The 17067-nt window shown below is 37.8% G+C and overlaps 1 protein-coding gene across 5 annotated transcripts in view; it reads right to left on the bottom strand.

The window, feature by feature from the left end:
• Nucleotides 1-17067, bottom strand: part of Sema6a (semaphorin 6A) — a 124808-nt gene that overhangs the window by 16542 nt on the left and 91199 nt on the right. For 3 of the 5 annotated variants that reach the window (XM_021736033.3, XM_078048647.1, XM_078048640.1), the window contains exons 16-19: nucleotides 14910-14968; nucleotides 12377-12397; nucleotides 12190-12240; nucleotides 6947-7111 (exon numbers count right to left, since the gene is read on the bottom strand). In XM_021736033.3, coding sequence (XP_021591708.2) covers nucleotides 6947-7111; nucleotides 12190-12240; nucleotides 12377-12397; nucleotides 14910-14968 — 296 coding nt within the window. The remainder of the gene's footprint in view (nucleotides 1-6946; nucleotides 7112-12189; nucleotides 12241-12376; nucleotides 12398-14909; nucleotides 14969-17067) is intronic. The other 2 variants (XM_005339498.5, XM_013364822.4) reach the window with 2 other exon arrangements.

Raw genomic sequence — 17067 nt, 5'->3', positions numbered from 1 at the left:
ATATTTGGGATATGCTTACAGTAAAATTATTTAGTTTTATCTAAATATTTAAAAACAGTACTCAGATGCATCTGAAGCTCAAATTTAAGTGGGCACATTATATTTTGTGCAACAACCCTACTCTTCTATTTCCCCACAGTGTGTTTCTAATGATTCCCACAACATTTATTTATTTATTTATTTGGTACCAGGGATCTAACCCATGGGCGCTTAACTGTTGACACACATCCCCAGCCTTTTCTATATTTTGAGACAGGGTCTTCCTAATTTACTTAAGGCCTTGTTAAATTGCTGAGGCTGGCTTTGAACTCTTGATCCTCCTGTCTCAGCCTCCCAAGATGCTGGGATTACAGCCATAAACATTCTTTATAGGCATTCAAACATTTAGTTGGTTAAAATTGTTTGAGTTATAAAGACAATATTGAATCTTTATAGGATAGGCATAGCACAATTTACAAATAAAAAAAACTGACACTAAATTTTAAGAATATCTAATGTTTCATTATCAACAACAGTAGCACCACTGTATACCAGATTTCTTATGAATTTTGCATTTCCTGTTGTCCTCAAAACAAACAAATGAACTCTAATTCAAAAGGATTCTTGGAACATCAACCATCTATTCCTCCTCTTAGTGTTCCTTGCCTCTGACCATGCATGTTTCTTTTCTCCCTGATTCAATTATTTTCCAATTGTTCAATGGAAGTAAGAGACCTTACCCTTTCAGAGGACTCCCCATAAGACTGAACTCTTTCTCTAAAGTCTCCTGAAGACTGTCTTGCTCTACCTTAAATCTAAAAGAATGGCTGCCATACTATGCCTCACTAGTAAAAGCTATGCAAATCAGTGTGAGCCTAGTGGTTTTTTTTTTTTTTGAAGTAAAGCTTGACCTATTTTTAAAAATAAAGTCAGAGTTGGCCAGCATTCCTGCAAAATTTTAAACATGAATCCTGCACCCAACATCCCTCATTTTCCTTGCCTTCTCTGCGTAGAGATATATTATTGCTATAATATTGGTACTGAAGGAAAAGACCAAAGGAGCTGAAAAATGGTTTCAGAAGGTCGTGTCCTTGCTCTGTCCTGCCAAGTTGCCTTTAGTTGTCCAGTATCTTTTTCTAAAGTCTCTTGTGTATGTTTTCTCTCTGTTCACAAAGACAGTAGTGGCCATAAAGCATTTTTTTTTCTCTGCTTTTGTGTCTACTTGTGTTTTGTCTGTCTGGCAGTTTGATATTTCTTGGACAGGAACCATGTCTGTTTCTATGATAGCCCCAAACTTCTCATTGACATCGAAATTGCACTACAAAATGAGTGATAAATTTTGCTTGAGACGCTACAGAAAACATTTTTTGCTACAGCAATGTTACTGAAAAAATGGCAGGAAAAATTCAGTCCAAGTTTAGGTCAGAAAAAGAAGAACGCCTATTTTCCTTTCCATATTACTGTCATCAGGAATAAATTTCTCTGTACATAAAATCACTTACATATGATTTGACAGGAGCCAAGAAATTATCTTCTCATTGGGAGAACTGGGAACTTTAGAATCCCAAAGCTGTAGATTTTAGGCATTGGAGGGTGTTACAATGCAATTATTAACTATTAACTATGTGCACTCATGAGCAGATCTCTGTCTGTTCATAAACAAAGATTGCTCTGAGTGTTTGGAATTCAGCATAGGTAAAGAGTGAATGGTAGAAAAGGGAAAGAAGGGCAAAGAGTAAGGTATGTCAAGTCAGGGGGAAACTATAGAACTAGAGTCCTTATGGATACCAGAAAAGTATCTGGGATGCAGAGATGCTGCAGGTAAGCTTCTGCAATTTAAGTAATTACTAGCTACAGCCTACACTAGGGTGCTCACTATGGGAATGGAGAAAAAAAAATTGCCAGATGCTTAACAAGCCTAGAGTGGCTAATTTCTTTTTAGCCTAAATCCATTTTTCTTTAAATTCCTACTTGACCAAACTTCCCATACCCAAACATAAAGCTTGGAGGGTTGAAAAGGAATCAGAAGAGCACAAGATGAAGTAATCTCAACATTCAGACTGATGCACGCATATGCTTGGCTTTGCAGTGCCCAACCAACAGAGGATTTGGGGTCATCCACTGACAGAAGCAAAGTTCTTGATAGTAGTTCTTTGTGTGTGTGTTGCGGGTAGGATACAGGGGATTGAACCCAGGGGTACTTTACCACTGAGTTACATCCCCACCCCTTCTTAATTTTGAGATAAGGTCTTGCTACATTGTTGAGGCTAGCCTCAACTTGTGATCTGCTGCCTCAGCCTCCCAAATCTCTGGGATTATAGACATATACCACTATGCTCAGCTGTTGCCTTTTTTTTTTTTTTTTTGTAATGGGGATTGAATCCAGAGGTATTCTACTACTAAGCTACATTCCTAGCCCTTTTTACTTTTTCTTTTGTGACAGGGTCTCACTAAATTGCCCAGACTGGGCTTGAACTTATGATCCTCCTGCCTCAGTCTCCTGATCTTGGTAGTAGTTTAATCTTTACAAGATCCTTTTAATTGCTTTAGGCCAGAGATACCTAAACTTTACTCAGTGAATTGCTAATTGTACAAGGTTAACCATGCCAATGAGCCTCACATACCAAATTATTTACTTAAGATTTTATTTCCCTACTACCTCCTGCATTACTATGTACTTAGTATTTAAATTCTCTTTAAAATGTATTTCAAATGGAAACTTTACAACACTGACATAAATGGAAACACGTGTCATTTTTCATAGATAGAGGGTAACTATAAAAATAAAATTAACTGAAAGTGAAACAATGTTAATTCCAGCTGGATCCAGCTCTAAGATACAGCTGCAGTCTAAAGCCCATCCTCTCTTTGTCAAACAGGGGTGGTGGCAAGTTTAGGGAGTTGTTAATGATCAAGGACCAAACTGAGACTTATTTCTTGACCTAATCAAGCACACTGAAAGAGAACTACAAAAGGTATAAAGTTCTACCATATGATTCAGTATTCCTGAGGCCATGCTGTCCCTGAGCCCCTAAATCATGAAGTCCAGAGCTGCATTTACCACTGAGGCAAGACAGCCACAGGCCACTGTAAGTGAAAGGAGTGAGTAATTACCTATAGAGAGGATTGTTGATAAACTCTGTGATTCATACAATAACTAAGTGTGCTCATCATCCTTTACGGACTTTATGAATCTTACTGGAATATTATTTTCCCAACTACAAATTGCTTACACAAACAGCTTGCACATCGATTAAAACATAGTCAACATTTACATTTTGGTTTAAATTATTCATGTCACCTCAAACTCAAATTCTGTTTCTCCATGCTTTCCTTATTTATAATGGCCGTATCTTTTACCCAAATATAATTATGTGATAATACTTCACTTTAAAGATTCCCTAAATTATATAAGCGTACAATTCTGGCATTTTTCAGTAAATGAGAACTCCTTTTTCTATATTTACTATTTCATCTACTTTCTGAGAGCACACAAGAACGCTATAAAACAAAATCAGAAATATGGGTTTCTCTTCCATTCAGGATTTGTGCTGTGTCCTAATGGCAGTAGTTGGTGTTTAGATTTTACATTTCTTCTACACAGCGGTCCTAGCAACTTTGTACCAGGCTAACTTCCTACCCAGTCTTACAGTCTTCTTGGAAATCAGTTTTATGACATTGTTACTTTTGGTAAGAAACAAGAGGCACAGGAGTGGCTATTCACTCTCAGGATTGTTTAACCTAAAAAAAGAAGCTCTTATTTCTTTTGCTGTTAGGTGGGGAATAAGCCAGATCTAAAAATAAATGGGGTTTTCTTTCTTATTTACATATAATTAGAGCCCCTATGTAACTACCCATTACCACCTCAATAGTTATTGGATGAATAAATAATATATATTTTTAGATGTGGCCAAACCAGGAAAGAAGTAGTCAGGGCTGCATCTAATTTATCAGCTTGGTGATTAAAGGGCTGGCTCTGGAGGCTCCAGACATCGAGGGACCCAGAGATAAAACAGAGTGGTCGACTGTGTTTTTTTACTAATGAATCCAGGGCTTGAAAGATATCAGGCAATTTTAAAGAAAAGCAGCAAGGACAAGAGACATTAGACAAGGCCAGTAGGGTAATGAAGGGCAAGGCCAGTTACTGAGAGAGAAAATTACTTCATTTTTCTATGATAATGCTTCTGTATGCTTTGCAGGTCTCCTCCTACACTTTGTTAGTGAGAACTATATATACATACAGCTTCCAAATGCTGATCCTAGTTTAGAAGGAAAGAGCCTTGGAATGTTCCATAGAGGGCAGGGGGCTTTGGGCCTATTACTGTGAAAGGGGGAGGCTAAGAACAATGGTAGCAGAAGGGGGTTAGATGGCAAGGTGCGAGCAGTGCTTGGACAGAATGAGAAGGACGCACGGGAATTAAATCAAGACGAAGGACACAGCAAGGAAAAGAAAGAAAAAGGCAAGCAAACATACTCTGGAAATGCAGAACTGTTTGGAGCACGAACTGGGGCAGACAAGAGGACCAGCCCAGGGGCATCAACAGATCTGCAGACGAGAGCTGTTGAACTCATTTTGCTCACTGGCTCTTTTTCAGTGGGCATTGGACACTTGCCTCTTCCTCAGCTCGCTGGTCAGCAGACACACTTTCTGCTTAGCAGGGAAATGTAGGAATATTTTAGAAACAATTCCAGAGTATATTTAGCTTCCAAAGCTGGAGCACACAAATGTCACATTCCCATGAGACAATCGACCCAGTGAAAAGAGCACCCATCCAAAGGCCCTCAAGGAAACCCACGGAACTCCCGCATCCCAGGAGATGCTGCACACACGGGTGTGACATCATTAAGGCACCAACGTCAGGGAATGAAAAGAAGCAAGGGAGTCACAGATTGGTTCAGGTTAAGGGAAATCATAATGAGTCAGAAAAGGACCAAGACTTTTCCAACAGAGTAACGCCATCACCAAGTCATACCACATAGTGCTTGGCAAAACGAAAACAAAAGCTTGAAATAAATCATGAACGGTAAACAGAAAAAAATAATAATTCAGAGCAAAATGGAAATTAAAATCATAAAAAAAAATCATGGTAAAAGGAACACTCAGCTATATCTTTTTCAAATTTCTGCTTAACAAACTCATTGGCATTGCCCCATCAAACATATCATCAATTGTCAAAATCAAACTCAAGTTTGACAGGGCAAGGCAAGGAGTTAATAGCACAAGAACAGTGATCATGTTAAACACCCATGCAATCACCTCTGCCACCATTGTTTGACAATATGCAGCCTGCTTCCAGCTTTGTCAACATTCACAATAAGACCCAAGAGAATGAACAATGCCGAATTTTCAAACAATCTGTCAAAGTGTTAATTGGACTCTTTGAGAACCTCCATTCCTTTGGGGAGTTAACGATTGGAGAAAATCCATGCCACTCCTCTCAGTGAAGAGTAAATTACTGCAACCAACAGCTAGATATTTGGTTGACATAGTTAGGACTTTACTGGAAAGACTGTTTTTCTAAAAAAAAAAAAAAAAAATCACAGTGGGCAAAAACAAAGTGATTTTTACTAAGCTGTCTCTTCTTGAACACAGCCAAGACCAATACATCTGAGGTCTGGAGCCACACATCACAAATAATGGCACATGCTGGGGCTTGTGGCCTGTCAGGCAGTTTCTCCTCCATTGGTTGCTTTCTTGGGATGTTAAGAACAGAGAGGCTGGTGAGACAAAACCTGCTTTTTCTTTTTTTTTTTTTTTCCTTTAAATAGATTTGAGGCAAGGCATATTAAGAGTGAAAGTCTATAGAAGAATAATAAAATCAGTGAAAGGGACATGCTCAAGAGCAAGATAAAAGGGGTTGGGTTGATCTTTACATTTTGGCTCCGGAAATAGGACAGGAGAGTACAGAGCCCTCTCAGGAGAGGGAAAGCAAAAAGCATGATGAAACTTCAGCATGGGTCTGCTCAGGAAATATTCTATTGAAGTGAAGATGGAGATATGTGTGCAGAAAACTCTGGGAGAGGACATGACAGAGACTTGTCTTCAGGGGTCATGGGGGCTGCTCTGCCCTCGAAACTCACACCCAGTTTGCATGAAACTCTTGAAAACATATAGAAGTTAACAATTCTGAATGGGGGGAAACAGCTCAGCAACATAACTGGGCTTTTCAGCCTCTGATTTACAAGACTGTTTTTTGGACAAGTAAAGGCCTCTTTGGTTGCAGCTGTGACTGAAGTAGGATGTGTTACCAGAAGCAGCAAATGGCGAAAAAAGAGATGACATTTCCTGTCCGCAGTCGAGCAAAGAAAGCAAAGGAGAATTTAGGACAGTTCACAGTAGAGTCCCTTTCATTTAGCATGGCTTCCTTTCCATTTTAAATGCATAGCAATTCTGCTTGATTAAATGACATATTTTTGTTTCAGCTGTTGTCCTCTGAGGGCAATTACAGTAGCCTGAGGACCACAGCCCTATTCAAATTCAGCACCATGTGAGAGGGAGAGATGCTACCAGCCAGAAAAGACTTTGTCTGGCTATTTCTCAATTCACTGATTAATGGGCTTTTACTTGGATTACATTTACTTGCCAAAGTCCGCACAGCATTCCATCACATTATGGTGGGAAGAGAGAGGGTCCAAAAAAAAAAAAAAATCACAGCATGTGACTGAGAGGAGTGGAGAGGGATCTCAGGAGCCAGCATCTGATTTGAGCCAGGCCACACCTCTCCTGGGTGGAAGAAGCTCAGAGAAGTGTTATTTGTTTTGTGTGGTTTCTCTTTGGTCCAGAAATAATTTAGGATCAAGCCTCATATGAGGGTTGGACTGTCAGTCTTAATTTTGAGAAGTTTTCGGTGGTGGTACATTGGAGGTTCCTAAATGCTGTTTAGACTCAGCTGGAAGCGGTTACATAGTCCTCCCCGCTTTCCCCCCAACTCTCCCCACCAAGGAGGAGGCATTTCCAAGGCCTTACCCTTCTTGTCTTGGTGATTATGGGAAGACACTGCCCCGAAAGGATCTGTGCTGTCAGGTGAATCGAACAGGTCCTTCCAGTCCGGAATTCCTCCCCTAGACTCATACCCCTCTCGAGCCGCTGCATCTGATGTGGTGGTGCTGGGCAAGAGGGAACTGGCGTGCCCTGTTTTCATCACAAATACAGTTAGGGAAAACATCACCAGAGAGACCCACATTCCCCTTGCTCAGAGGCCAGGAGTGGGCTGAGAGACTGAGGGGAGAGGGCCCTAGAAATGGCAAGGATTACTGGAGGTAATGGTGGGGGTGAGCCCCAGGAACCACTTAGTGTCTCCTCGCACACCATGGGGATAAGGACACTCCCAGTGTTGGGAGGATACAGTGACAGGATGGACAAAGTATCTAGCACAGTGTCTGATACTAGAGGCTGAAGAAATGTTATTGGCCCTTCTCTGGTCATCCCCAGGGCAGCATTAAAGACAGAAAGTGTCCACCCTGGGACACTATGATGGGCGAGACAGGTTTATGGTGGTAGTGGATGTGTCTTTCCTATCGCAAGTAGCTCAACTGTCCTGAGCCCTTCCCGTGCCGGCTGCATGGAAAGTCTTGTCTTTAGCATGGGCTCAACTTCATGGGCCCTCCCTGTTCTGGAAGGAGTTCCTGCTTTCCAAAGGGATCTGCCTCCACCTCTTTTTCACTGGGAAGGAGGCCTCAATTGTTATGTGTTATGGCTGTGCCTTGTGTGTTTGATTCCAATAAAGTTGGTTTCATAGTTTCATGACTTATATTTATGAGATGTTATTTTTGAGGTCTCATTGAGATGATTCAAACCAGAAAAAAAGAGAGATTTTGAGATTTAAAGTAGCCTCCCATAGGCAAATGCCAGGGGAATGGCTAGGCTGGGAGTTTCGGCAGATATAGTGGACATTTCCTGTGAACACAGCTGTAGGCTCTCGCTTCATCACTTGCACAAGATTGAATGCAGATTCTATCAGGTGCTTTGATCTAAGCTGTCACAATGATTTAAAGAAGCCCTACTACCTATTCTGTCTGGTGAAATGAAATATAACCACCCTGTGAATTTCTACTGGAGTCTTTGGCTTATTAAACCATTTTACCTATAGCAGTCTCTTGGAACAGTTTTTAAAAAGACATCAGGACAACTACTGTGCATGTGTAATCGGTGCCTTTGATAGAAAGTAGGGCAGATTCACAATAACTCCCAAACCCCTAGCCTTGGATGTGATCACTGTATGCATGATAAATAAATACTGAAAGAGAGATAATAATGATAAATGCATTGCATTCTATTTTCCCCCCACAATTATTATTGAATGTTGGAATCCAGGGAGACTATAGTATTGCAAATTACAGAAAACATTTAAAATTTTTTTTAAAATTTTTTATTTTAGGATTTTGCTTGGTGGGTAAAGCAAGCCAAGTGGCTCATCTAAGCTATGATGATTTCTCTGGAAACACCACACTTAAATACTGCCATAAAGCTTTGGTAATGTTTAAGAAGTCACTTTCTATGCAGAACTTGTGTGGCTCCCACACAGCTTCAAACATCCGCTTTGTTGAAATAGTCTGCTTCATATCCCACTGCTAAAAATATGTGCATTTAAGACTCAAGGAATGCTTGCTTCTAGACTTTTTGTTTTTATGTTTCTGAGTTTCACATCTCATCTCCTAATACTGATAAGAGAATAGGGGCAGGGAAATCAGTCTGAGAAAGGGAAACATGGAATTTCCTATATTTCCTCATTGCTTACATCGAGGTCTAAAACATAACCTCTATTTACCACTCCTGAATTCAAGACTGTTTTAGTAAAATATATGGCCAGCCTAAGAGAGAATTTAGCACTCAGTATAAGCAAACAATTAGAAATAGTTTTGTAGAGAGATAGGAAAAAGGAGGAAGGAAAAATCTTCCCCTCCAAGTAGCAAGAATTTCTTTTACCTGAATTGATATGCATTTTGAACACTTTCAATTTAAGTGTGTTCAAGGGGCAATTTTATGGTAATGCCATAAGTATGGTTTAGGGAGAACATTTCTTAATATGGTAATCTAGGGGAAATATATGCCTAAGGGACACATTCTCTGTAGAAAGATTTCCTGGACCATATGTTGCAAATACATGGAAAACTCATTGGTAATGGAAAGCTATGGCTATGAGAGGAAATTAATGCGGACCAGATGGTAGTTAGGTAGGAAAATGTTTTACACAAATGTGAGAAATCAGCCTCTTCTTCCTATCACTAAAGCGTTAGTCTAATACCCACCACATCTCAATTTTCTATATGTAAATCTAGAGAAACAATGTATCTGATTTATTCAAAAGAAAAAAAACAGAATTGCATGAGGTCTATAATCTTTTAAACTTTTGCTTGAGGATAAGGAACACGCGCTAGTGGTGAATTAAACAATCAGGGAAAGCAATACCTGATTCTCAAAAATTTTAGAATCACCACATTAAAATTTTAGGCAGCAGTCCTCAGTTTGAATCAAGATATGTGCTATTATATCCTCAAGCTAAAAAAAAAAGTTATAAGGAAATCACTCATATTCCTTCTTATAATTTGATTTTAGAGGCTATATTATTCTTATGCATTGCCTAAGAGACTTTGTAACCAAAATAGTGCTACGAAAATAGGCAATCATTTGTAGCTATGGTGTTATATGTCAATATATTTACAACCTACAATTTTGTCTTGTCAGTCCAATAAGAAAGATTACATTTTAATCAACAGAACTTACACTACATGACTTAAAAAACACAAAGAAATAGATATATTTAAAAAGTTAAGTTTAGCACATCACATTGTTTCTCTGTATCTACAAGTCATTGTGATTCTAGAGGTTAGAGACCCTTTGAACTACTCTAACCTATTAACAATGACTGTAGTCAAACAGACATAAAAGAAGAGACACTAAATCAATAAAGAGGAAGAGAAAAGGAAAAAAATCAGGACCCAATTCACTAAAAGGGGTACTTGTATTTGTAACTGGTTTGCATACAATTTTTGCCAATAGAAAGTTTGCATGGTTTATTGAAATGATCCTTTTTCCTGAGATGGGCAGTTGTGGTTTAGGGTTTGCTGTATGGGTCTGCACTTAGCCACAGAAAGCAGGACTTGCAAAGAGCACAGCTAGAAACAGCTTGGGTGCACTTTAGACTTTGGGATTGACTCTCTTGTCTATATTTGTGCTCATAAAAATAGCAATCTGATCTTTCCTCTGATGCTACAAATATATCATCTAGCCCACTGCCTTGCACATACCAAATATTTGCTGGATGAGTTAATAAAATCTCTTCTGGGTTTACTAACTTCAAAATCGGTATCTCTTATAATAGCTTATATGTTTCAAAATTCTCCTGTATTTTTGTACATCCTGTCTAGACCATCATTCATTTTAATGGTCAATTAATCACCTAACGCCTTCACACTGAATATATTCAGCCTGAAATGGGCAGAATCATTAGCTGATAGGAAAATTCTGAAACTTTAGTTTCATTACAGAAACCATAGATCAAGAGATAAGGATGAATGGACATTGTTCTTTAAAGTGTTAATATGGAAGAATTAAAAGGTACCTTTCCTTTGAAAAGGAAATAAGAGAGAAAGCCATAGCTTGAAGAGTGATTTTTGTTCATGAAGAGCATTTTATGGTTTAATTATTCTATCTATATAAGAAATTGCCTGGGAGTTAAATTTGGTCTTAGGATAACTGATGAACATTAGGGAGGTTGCTGGTTCAGTTAGTTTGAAGGTCTGAATTTCTCAATATCTGATAAAGATAATTCAATTATCAGAAATGATTGTAAAGTATGATGTTGGAAAAGAGCAGATGCTAAGTTGGTTTTTTTTTTTTTTTGAAGGCTTAAGGCTAAGCTAGATGACATGTGCTTCCTGAGTGATTTTCTTTGAGTCTATAGTGTTCAATATTCTGGTTTGAATTGTAGATGAGAGAATGTTAAAGGTGGATGAATTCTGTGGGCTCACCTACTCCATCCTGCCTCACTTCACAGCGGGCTGGTCAGGAGAAACCAGGCACGGTTTTCCATATTGTACAGCTCCAATTCATAAGATGATCTTTAAGACTTCAAAGAGGCTTTTTATTTATGCTAATCAGACCCAGGGAGTGAACATTTACATGGAGCTATTGAACACATTTGTAGCCATCTTCAACCATTTCTTTGAATCCCACATCCTCATTGCTTTCCTTTCTTACCTCTGTTTTTCTTTCTTTGCCTTAACTGTCCCAGTCTCTTTTATTACCTACCCCTTTATTTAAAATACTCTCCTGTCACTATTCCTTTGTTGCATATCTTAAGCATACAAAGCATAAATAGCTGAACTCTTGTCACCATTAAAATGCAAAAGCATAAAGTTGCCATTGCACAGATGTTTTTCATTTGATATTTTAAAAAAAACACATGGATTGTTTACTTAATAAATATTTGGTGGTACACTTGAGAAATCTAAATGGAATGGTTTCATCTCAACTTTTTGCACCAAGAGTTCAGAATATTCTGTTTATGGACTTTGTAGCTGTGTTTAATATAATGCTCCTGTATTTCAGTCTGAGAACAATGGGATAAATCCTGTTTGCATATCATTTCCACTGCGTCACTCTTCCTTGTATATTCTCTGAAGAAAGAAGATATGTTTAAATATGCATACTTTTTGTGAGCTTAAATTTTGATGACCAATTTCATGCTACATTGGAAAGTTTTGCCTAATAAGAACCTGGTGTCTATACCTGGTATAGATTTTCCCCTGTGGAAGGTATAGTTCTGAGAGCCAGCATTTTGCAGGATGGTATTCTCTATCAGCTGAGGAGCTATATAGTCTATTTTAGTTATAAGCAATATTATTTTATCTTGGATATACTGATCCAAAAGCAGTTTCTTTTCCCTCAAGAACTCATTAAATATATTCACCAAATTCCCAAAGGTTGGCATATTTCATGTATATAACATATACATATAGGATTAAAAATTTAGGACTCAGTCTCCCACATCAACTGTCTCATATAAGCAGAGTGGTTTTTGAAGCACAGTGAAATCTATAAATAATTTTTAGTGAATTGGGGCTCTGAAGTAACAAAGAATCTGGTCCATGATGTTTAGGAATGAAACTATAAACTACCACAGTATGAGTGACTTAAAGAATAAAAAAAATTATGTATATATATATATATATATATATATATATATATATATATATCAATAAACTGACCATACACTGTGTTGTAAGACATTTCATGATCTGGTAGAAGAGTTGAAATGTCTATAAAAAATAATGAGGATAAAAAATTAATTAAAAAGAAACCTAAAGTTTGAAAATGCTCAAGAGGATTAGTGAAATAGGATTTCTCAGATAGATTTCCACTGATATTAAATTATGACAGTAATATCTTCCTTACCATTCAGTGCCACGAAGGAATCTGAAAGACAAAAGGGAGGAGGAGGTTACTTGATGTTTCACACTCTGCTTAGTGTGACTTACATAATAAGTGGGAATGAGCTAATCAGAACTATGCCAACACACAAGCCCCGATACTGAGTAAGTGCTCTTAATTCCTGCTTAGAACCTAAGGTGCTTTATACTAGGTCTGATTTCACACATCTGTATCGCTTCCATCAAGTGAGTTTCCTCAAAGTCACTGCCAGGAGGTAGGGAAAATCCAAGAGTCCAGCAAAGGAAATGGTCACTGTGATCACAAGTGATTCTGGGAATTCAAGTCCTACTTAATGTCGTTTTGGTAATGACACGCATGTGAATAAAATAAGAGGCACCTGCACCACATGCTTAAAGAAAGAACTTTTCTTTATATTTTCTCTTCTCATTCTCATGACCATGCTAGAAAGAAGAGTCCAGTATCACAATGTTCTGAACTCAGCAGGGGTTTCAGTTTGGAAATTAAAACAAAAAAAATCAAACCCACACGCTTTTAAAGCAACATATGTATGTGTGTGTGCTGTGTTTCTGGGTCAGGTCACTGGTTTTCTCAGTGTGTTACGCAGCTCCTTATGATCTCCTCATTTCCTCTTAAGGTCCTTTTAAACAGTCATCATGCACCAATTGCCTAACTCCTCTCTGAACACCTATATATGAATAGGTATGTCTAATACAAGTAGTTCCTGTTCTAGTAGCACAGGGAGAAGAGAAGCCCTTGGGAAAGACAGGCAGGTGGAGATGCAGCTCACTTCTTGCCCTGAGTGAGCCCCCCAAGGTGCTCAGGAAGGGAATTCAAGGTCAGGGACGCACTAGAAAGAACAAATGCAGGCGAAGGGGGCTTGACTGTTGAAATGACCCTGAGAATAAAAAGCAAAGGGTCTCCCCTATGCTGTATACAGAGGTTTCCTTAGCTTCCTCTGCCTGAGAACACAGATATGGGTGTGAGACTATTGATATATCGGACACTTTCTAGAGGCACAGCAATCTTTACATTCTTAATGTATTTTCTGATTTAATCCAAAACTACACTGCTATTTTTCTACAGATGCTTATATCACCAGTTCATAAAAATATGAAAATGGTTTACTAAAGTGAGTTAATTAAACCTGTTTCCAAACCTGTTTTCCCCCAAACCCAAACCTGTTTCCCCCAAAACTTAAGCTATAAGGCACCAAGACAATTAAGGTGCAGTGATCAAACCTCATATTGTCTCATTACTACACACTAAGGTACATGTGCATGTGACAGACATTTTGGTGATGACACTATCTCCTATGCTAATTTTAATTTGTAAATTGTGCATATGAAGACACATAAGGATTTTTTTTGCATTATCCTTGTAAACAAAAAATTAGTCACGTTTATTTGATTATATCTGATCTGTAGAAAAGCATAAGGTAGAAAGTTGGGCAACAGGTTAGTCTGAAATTTCCATACTCATGGCTACACGACTTAGAATAATTTCCAAGATTTTCATTATAGAATCAAGTATCAGAAGTAATACAGTTTCATTCCCTTTGGAGATAATTTTTGGTGCCATTGTGAATGCAAGTTGTTTTGAAATTCAGCATATGTAACATTTAAAAAAATTGTAAACTAAACATTTTTCTAAGAGCTTAGCATTATTCCTTAAATTAGTATTAATAAAACATTTTCAGGAGACTATTGATATTAGTGAGGTCATAAAACAACACAGGACAGTACTATTATTACTGTAATTTATATGTAATTCTGTCTAGTTGTCATGGATAAATAAAATGCTACCATTCAATAACAGAGGACTCTGAGATTGGCACAGTAAGCTAATTCCTATAAAAATGATATTTTGAATCACTTTGTGCTTATGAGTTATTTCTGAAAGTGTTTTTCTACCACAAATGGTAATATACATAAATCTATTTTTAAAAAATAATCACTTTCGTTAGTCAATATGTTCAAAAAAGGATATAACAGTCTCAATTAAAAAGTTAGAGCACGATGATCAATCTTATTATTATTGGGCTAAAAGTTACAGTATAATAGCACATTTTTAAAGAAAAAAACAAAACTGTCATTTTTGTAATGGAAATGCTGACATAACTTACTGCTTTGCTATAATTAATATCTTCTAGAGTGAATTTGTTCCACAAAATGGGTGCCAACATTTATTTTTCAATTTATTTTTAATTTTTTTAGTTGTACATGGACAAAATACCTTTGTTTTATTTATTTACTTTTATGTGGTACTGAGGATCGAACCCAGGGCCTCACATGTGCTAGGCGAACACTCTACTGATGAGCCACAACCCTAGCCCCGGGTGCCAGCATTTATAGCAACAATATTGACCACACTGGATTTTACACACCTCACTTTCTTTACTTGATATTTAGAAGACAATTTCTGTTTATGCATGTTTCGGCATCAGCTGCATTCAGTCCATGTGTGGGATAATGTTTCTAGGCCATGTGATAAAAGCATCTTCACTCAAAGACGAACATGGATAAAAAGCTTTACTTACTGTGACAGTCTCCCAGGCCATCTGTATTGCCACGCTCTATGTCCTGCTCAAAAGTCAGTCTTTAAAAAAAGGAAGACAAAGAAAGACAGAAACAAACACAATAAATAAGTTGAGCCACGATTCAGGAATGAGTGTTAAGTTTCATGAAAGAAAGTAACACAGTTTGATAAATCGAGTGGCAGGTGCAAAAAAGAAATAGATAACAGCTTGAAAATTTATCTCTGAAGTTTATAGAAATGAGTCGTATGTGAATCTCCAAAGAGAATCCATGGTTTAAGCAGTTAATTCAGATCTTATTCAGGGAGTTAATTAGTTTGTAAAATTATTTACATTCTTTTTTTAGTTCCCTAAGCATTTCTTAAACATTTAAAAAGTTTAGATGTTTAAAAAAAAACACTCTTCATATAAGCAATGCAGAAGACTATAAATTAAAAAGGAGTCTTTTCTTCCCTAGTTTCTCTTTCACTATTATTCTTGCCTTCTGAGACCTTTTTCTATTTCTTTGCCTAGCAGAAACTTGTATATTGAAGTGTTCAAAGGTACAAATGGCCCGTGGATATGTGGGGCCTGAGTGGAGACAGAACCTGCTGGTTCATTGTGCTAGGACCATTTAGGATTTCTGCTCACTGCCAGCCCTGTGCTAGTCCTCAGGAATCTACACTCATGCATGCTCCATGTTCTTATAAGTCGATTAAGGCCACCAATGGGTTATACAAGCTATATGACATTAACAATATCAATTTTAATAATACCTAATATTTTGATTTTTAAAATAAAACACACTAGTATCAGCCAAAGGAATCTGCCCTTTTTTGGACAAGGCTTATTTCCATAATACACTTGAAATTTCTATATTGTGAATGCCTTCAGAGTTTATCTGTAAGCCATATAAACTGTTTTGAATGTCACACTTTGATCTAATAATCCATCATGTTTAGTTTCTAATGTCTTTTGCTGCATTAAAAATCAAATTCATCTTCAAAGGATAAAGATTTCTAGTGGTAATGAAAGCCAGTATTCATCAGGCCCTGAAGCCGACTCTCCAAGCAGAGTTCCACATGTTTTGAGCAATGTCAGTCATTGAAATATGTATGCAGGCCTTAAAGGAACTATTTTGGAGTTCTGGTGTTGATTAAAAATAGTTCATAATATACCTTTATATCTCTGTTCACCCGTTGAATACACAAGAAAAGGTAAGTCATTTCTTAGCTTTCCTCCCCAGGTTTTATGATCTTTCTCCTCTACCTGGAAGATCCCACGAAAAGACACAAATTTCTAACTCTATAATATGACAACACTGCTACTAGCAAAGCTGTGCTAATAATATATAGTGAGTCAACTCCTTGCTTAAATCAAGTTTCTAGGTCAGATTTGACAGTTATCATTATATGTGTTTATGGGAATACTTGTCCTCAAATTATGCAGGTGGTGATCATCAGCTATGCCCTTCTATTAATTTGTCTAGCTACTCTAAAATAGGAAAGGAGGCTCAGAGCTATGTGAAAATGGTTGTTTGCCCTTTGGATCTGGGGAGGCTCAAGGGATAGCTTTGTTGAAGGAAAGCCCTGTACTGCCATATGGCACCTTACTTGAGTTGCTGTAACCTGTCAAAGATGAATTGAATATTTTTCCAACTATTATTTTGGATTGCACATCTACTGAGGTCAAAGCATAAAAAGAAAGGTCTTAGCCAATACCATTTAAGTATTTAAAGCTAGGGTAACAATTTTAAACACTAAAATCACAGGCGTGGTAGACTGTCCTAGCTGACTAACTGGAGAATTGCCAAGAATTGATTGACTGCCTAACGAGTAATAGGGTCAACTGTTCTTTGGCAGAGGAGGAAGCTTTATTGGATGTATACGCCATGCTTGCAGCATAAATGTGTGGCTTAACAAATGCTCTGCAATTTCTTCTCAGCCCTGTACAGTCAATTATAAGAGTCGTTTTTGCGATGGCTGGACAAACCCCTCACTAATCTAATTGGTATCCTGTTGCTCCTTTTCTCTGCTGTTCTTGCACTGTGATGATCAAGGCAGGCACCTTCTTGTCCCTCTCTCCAGGGAATACGTTGAAGCCCACTGTGTTTCCTTTCTGTGTGTTTTTAATCATGTGAGGGTGATTATTCAGTTGGAAATCTGCCACATATGATGTCGTA

The sequence above is a fragment of the Ictidomys tridecemlineatus genome, chromosome 1 (assembly GCF_052094955.1).
Source record: "Ictidomys tridecemlineatus isolate mIctTri1 chromosome 1, mIctTri1.hap1, whole genome shotgun sequence".
Classification (NCBI taxonomy): Eukaryota; Metazoa; Chordata; class Mammalia; order Rodentia; family Sciuridae; genus Ictidomys; species Ictidomys tridecemlineatus.
Note: the sequence above shows the minus strand (reverse complement) of the source record. Positions and strands in the feature narration are given on the sequence as shown.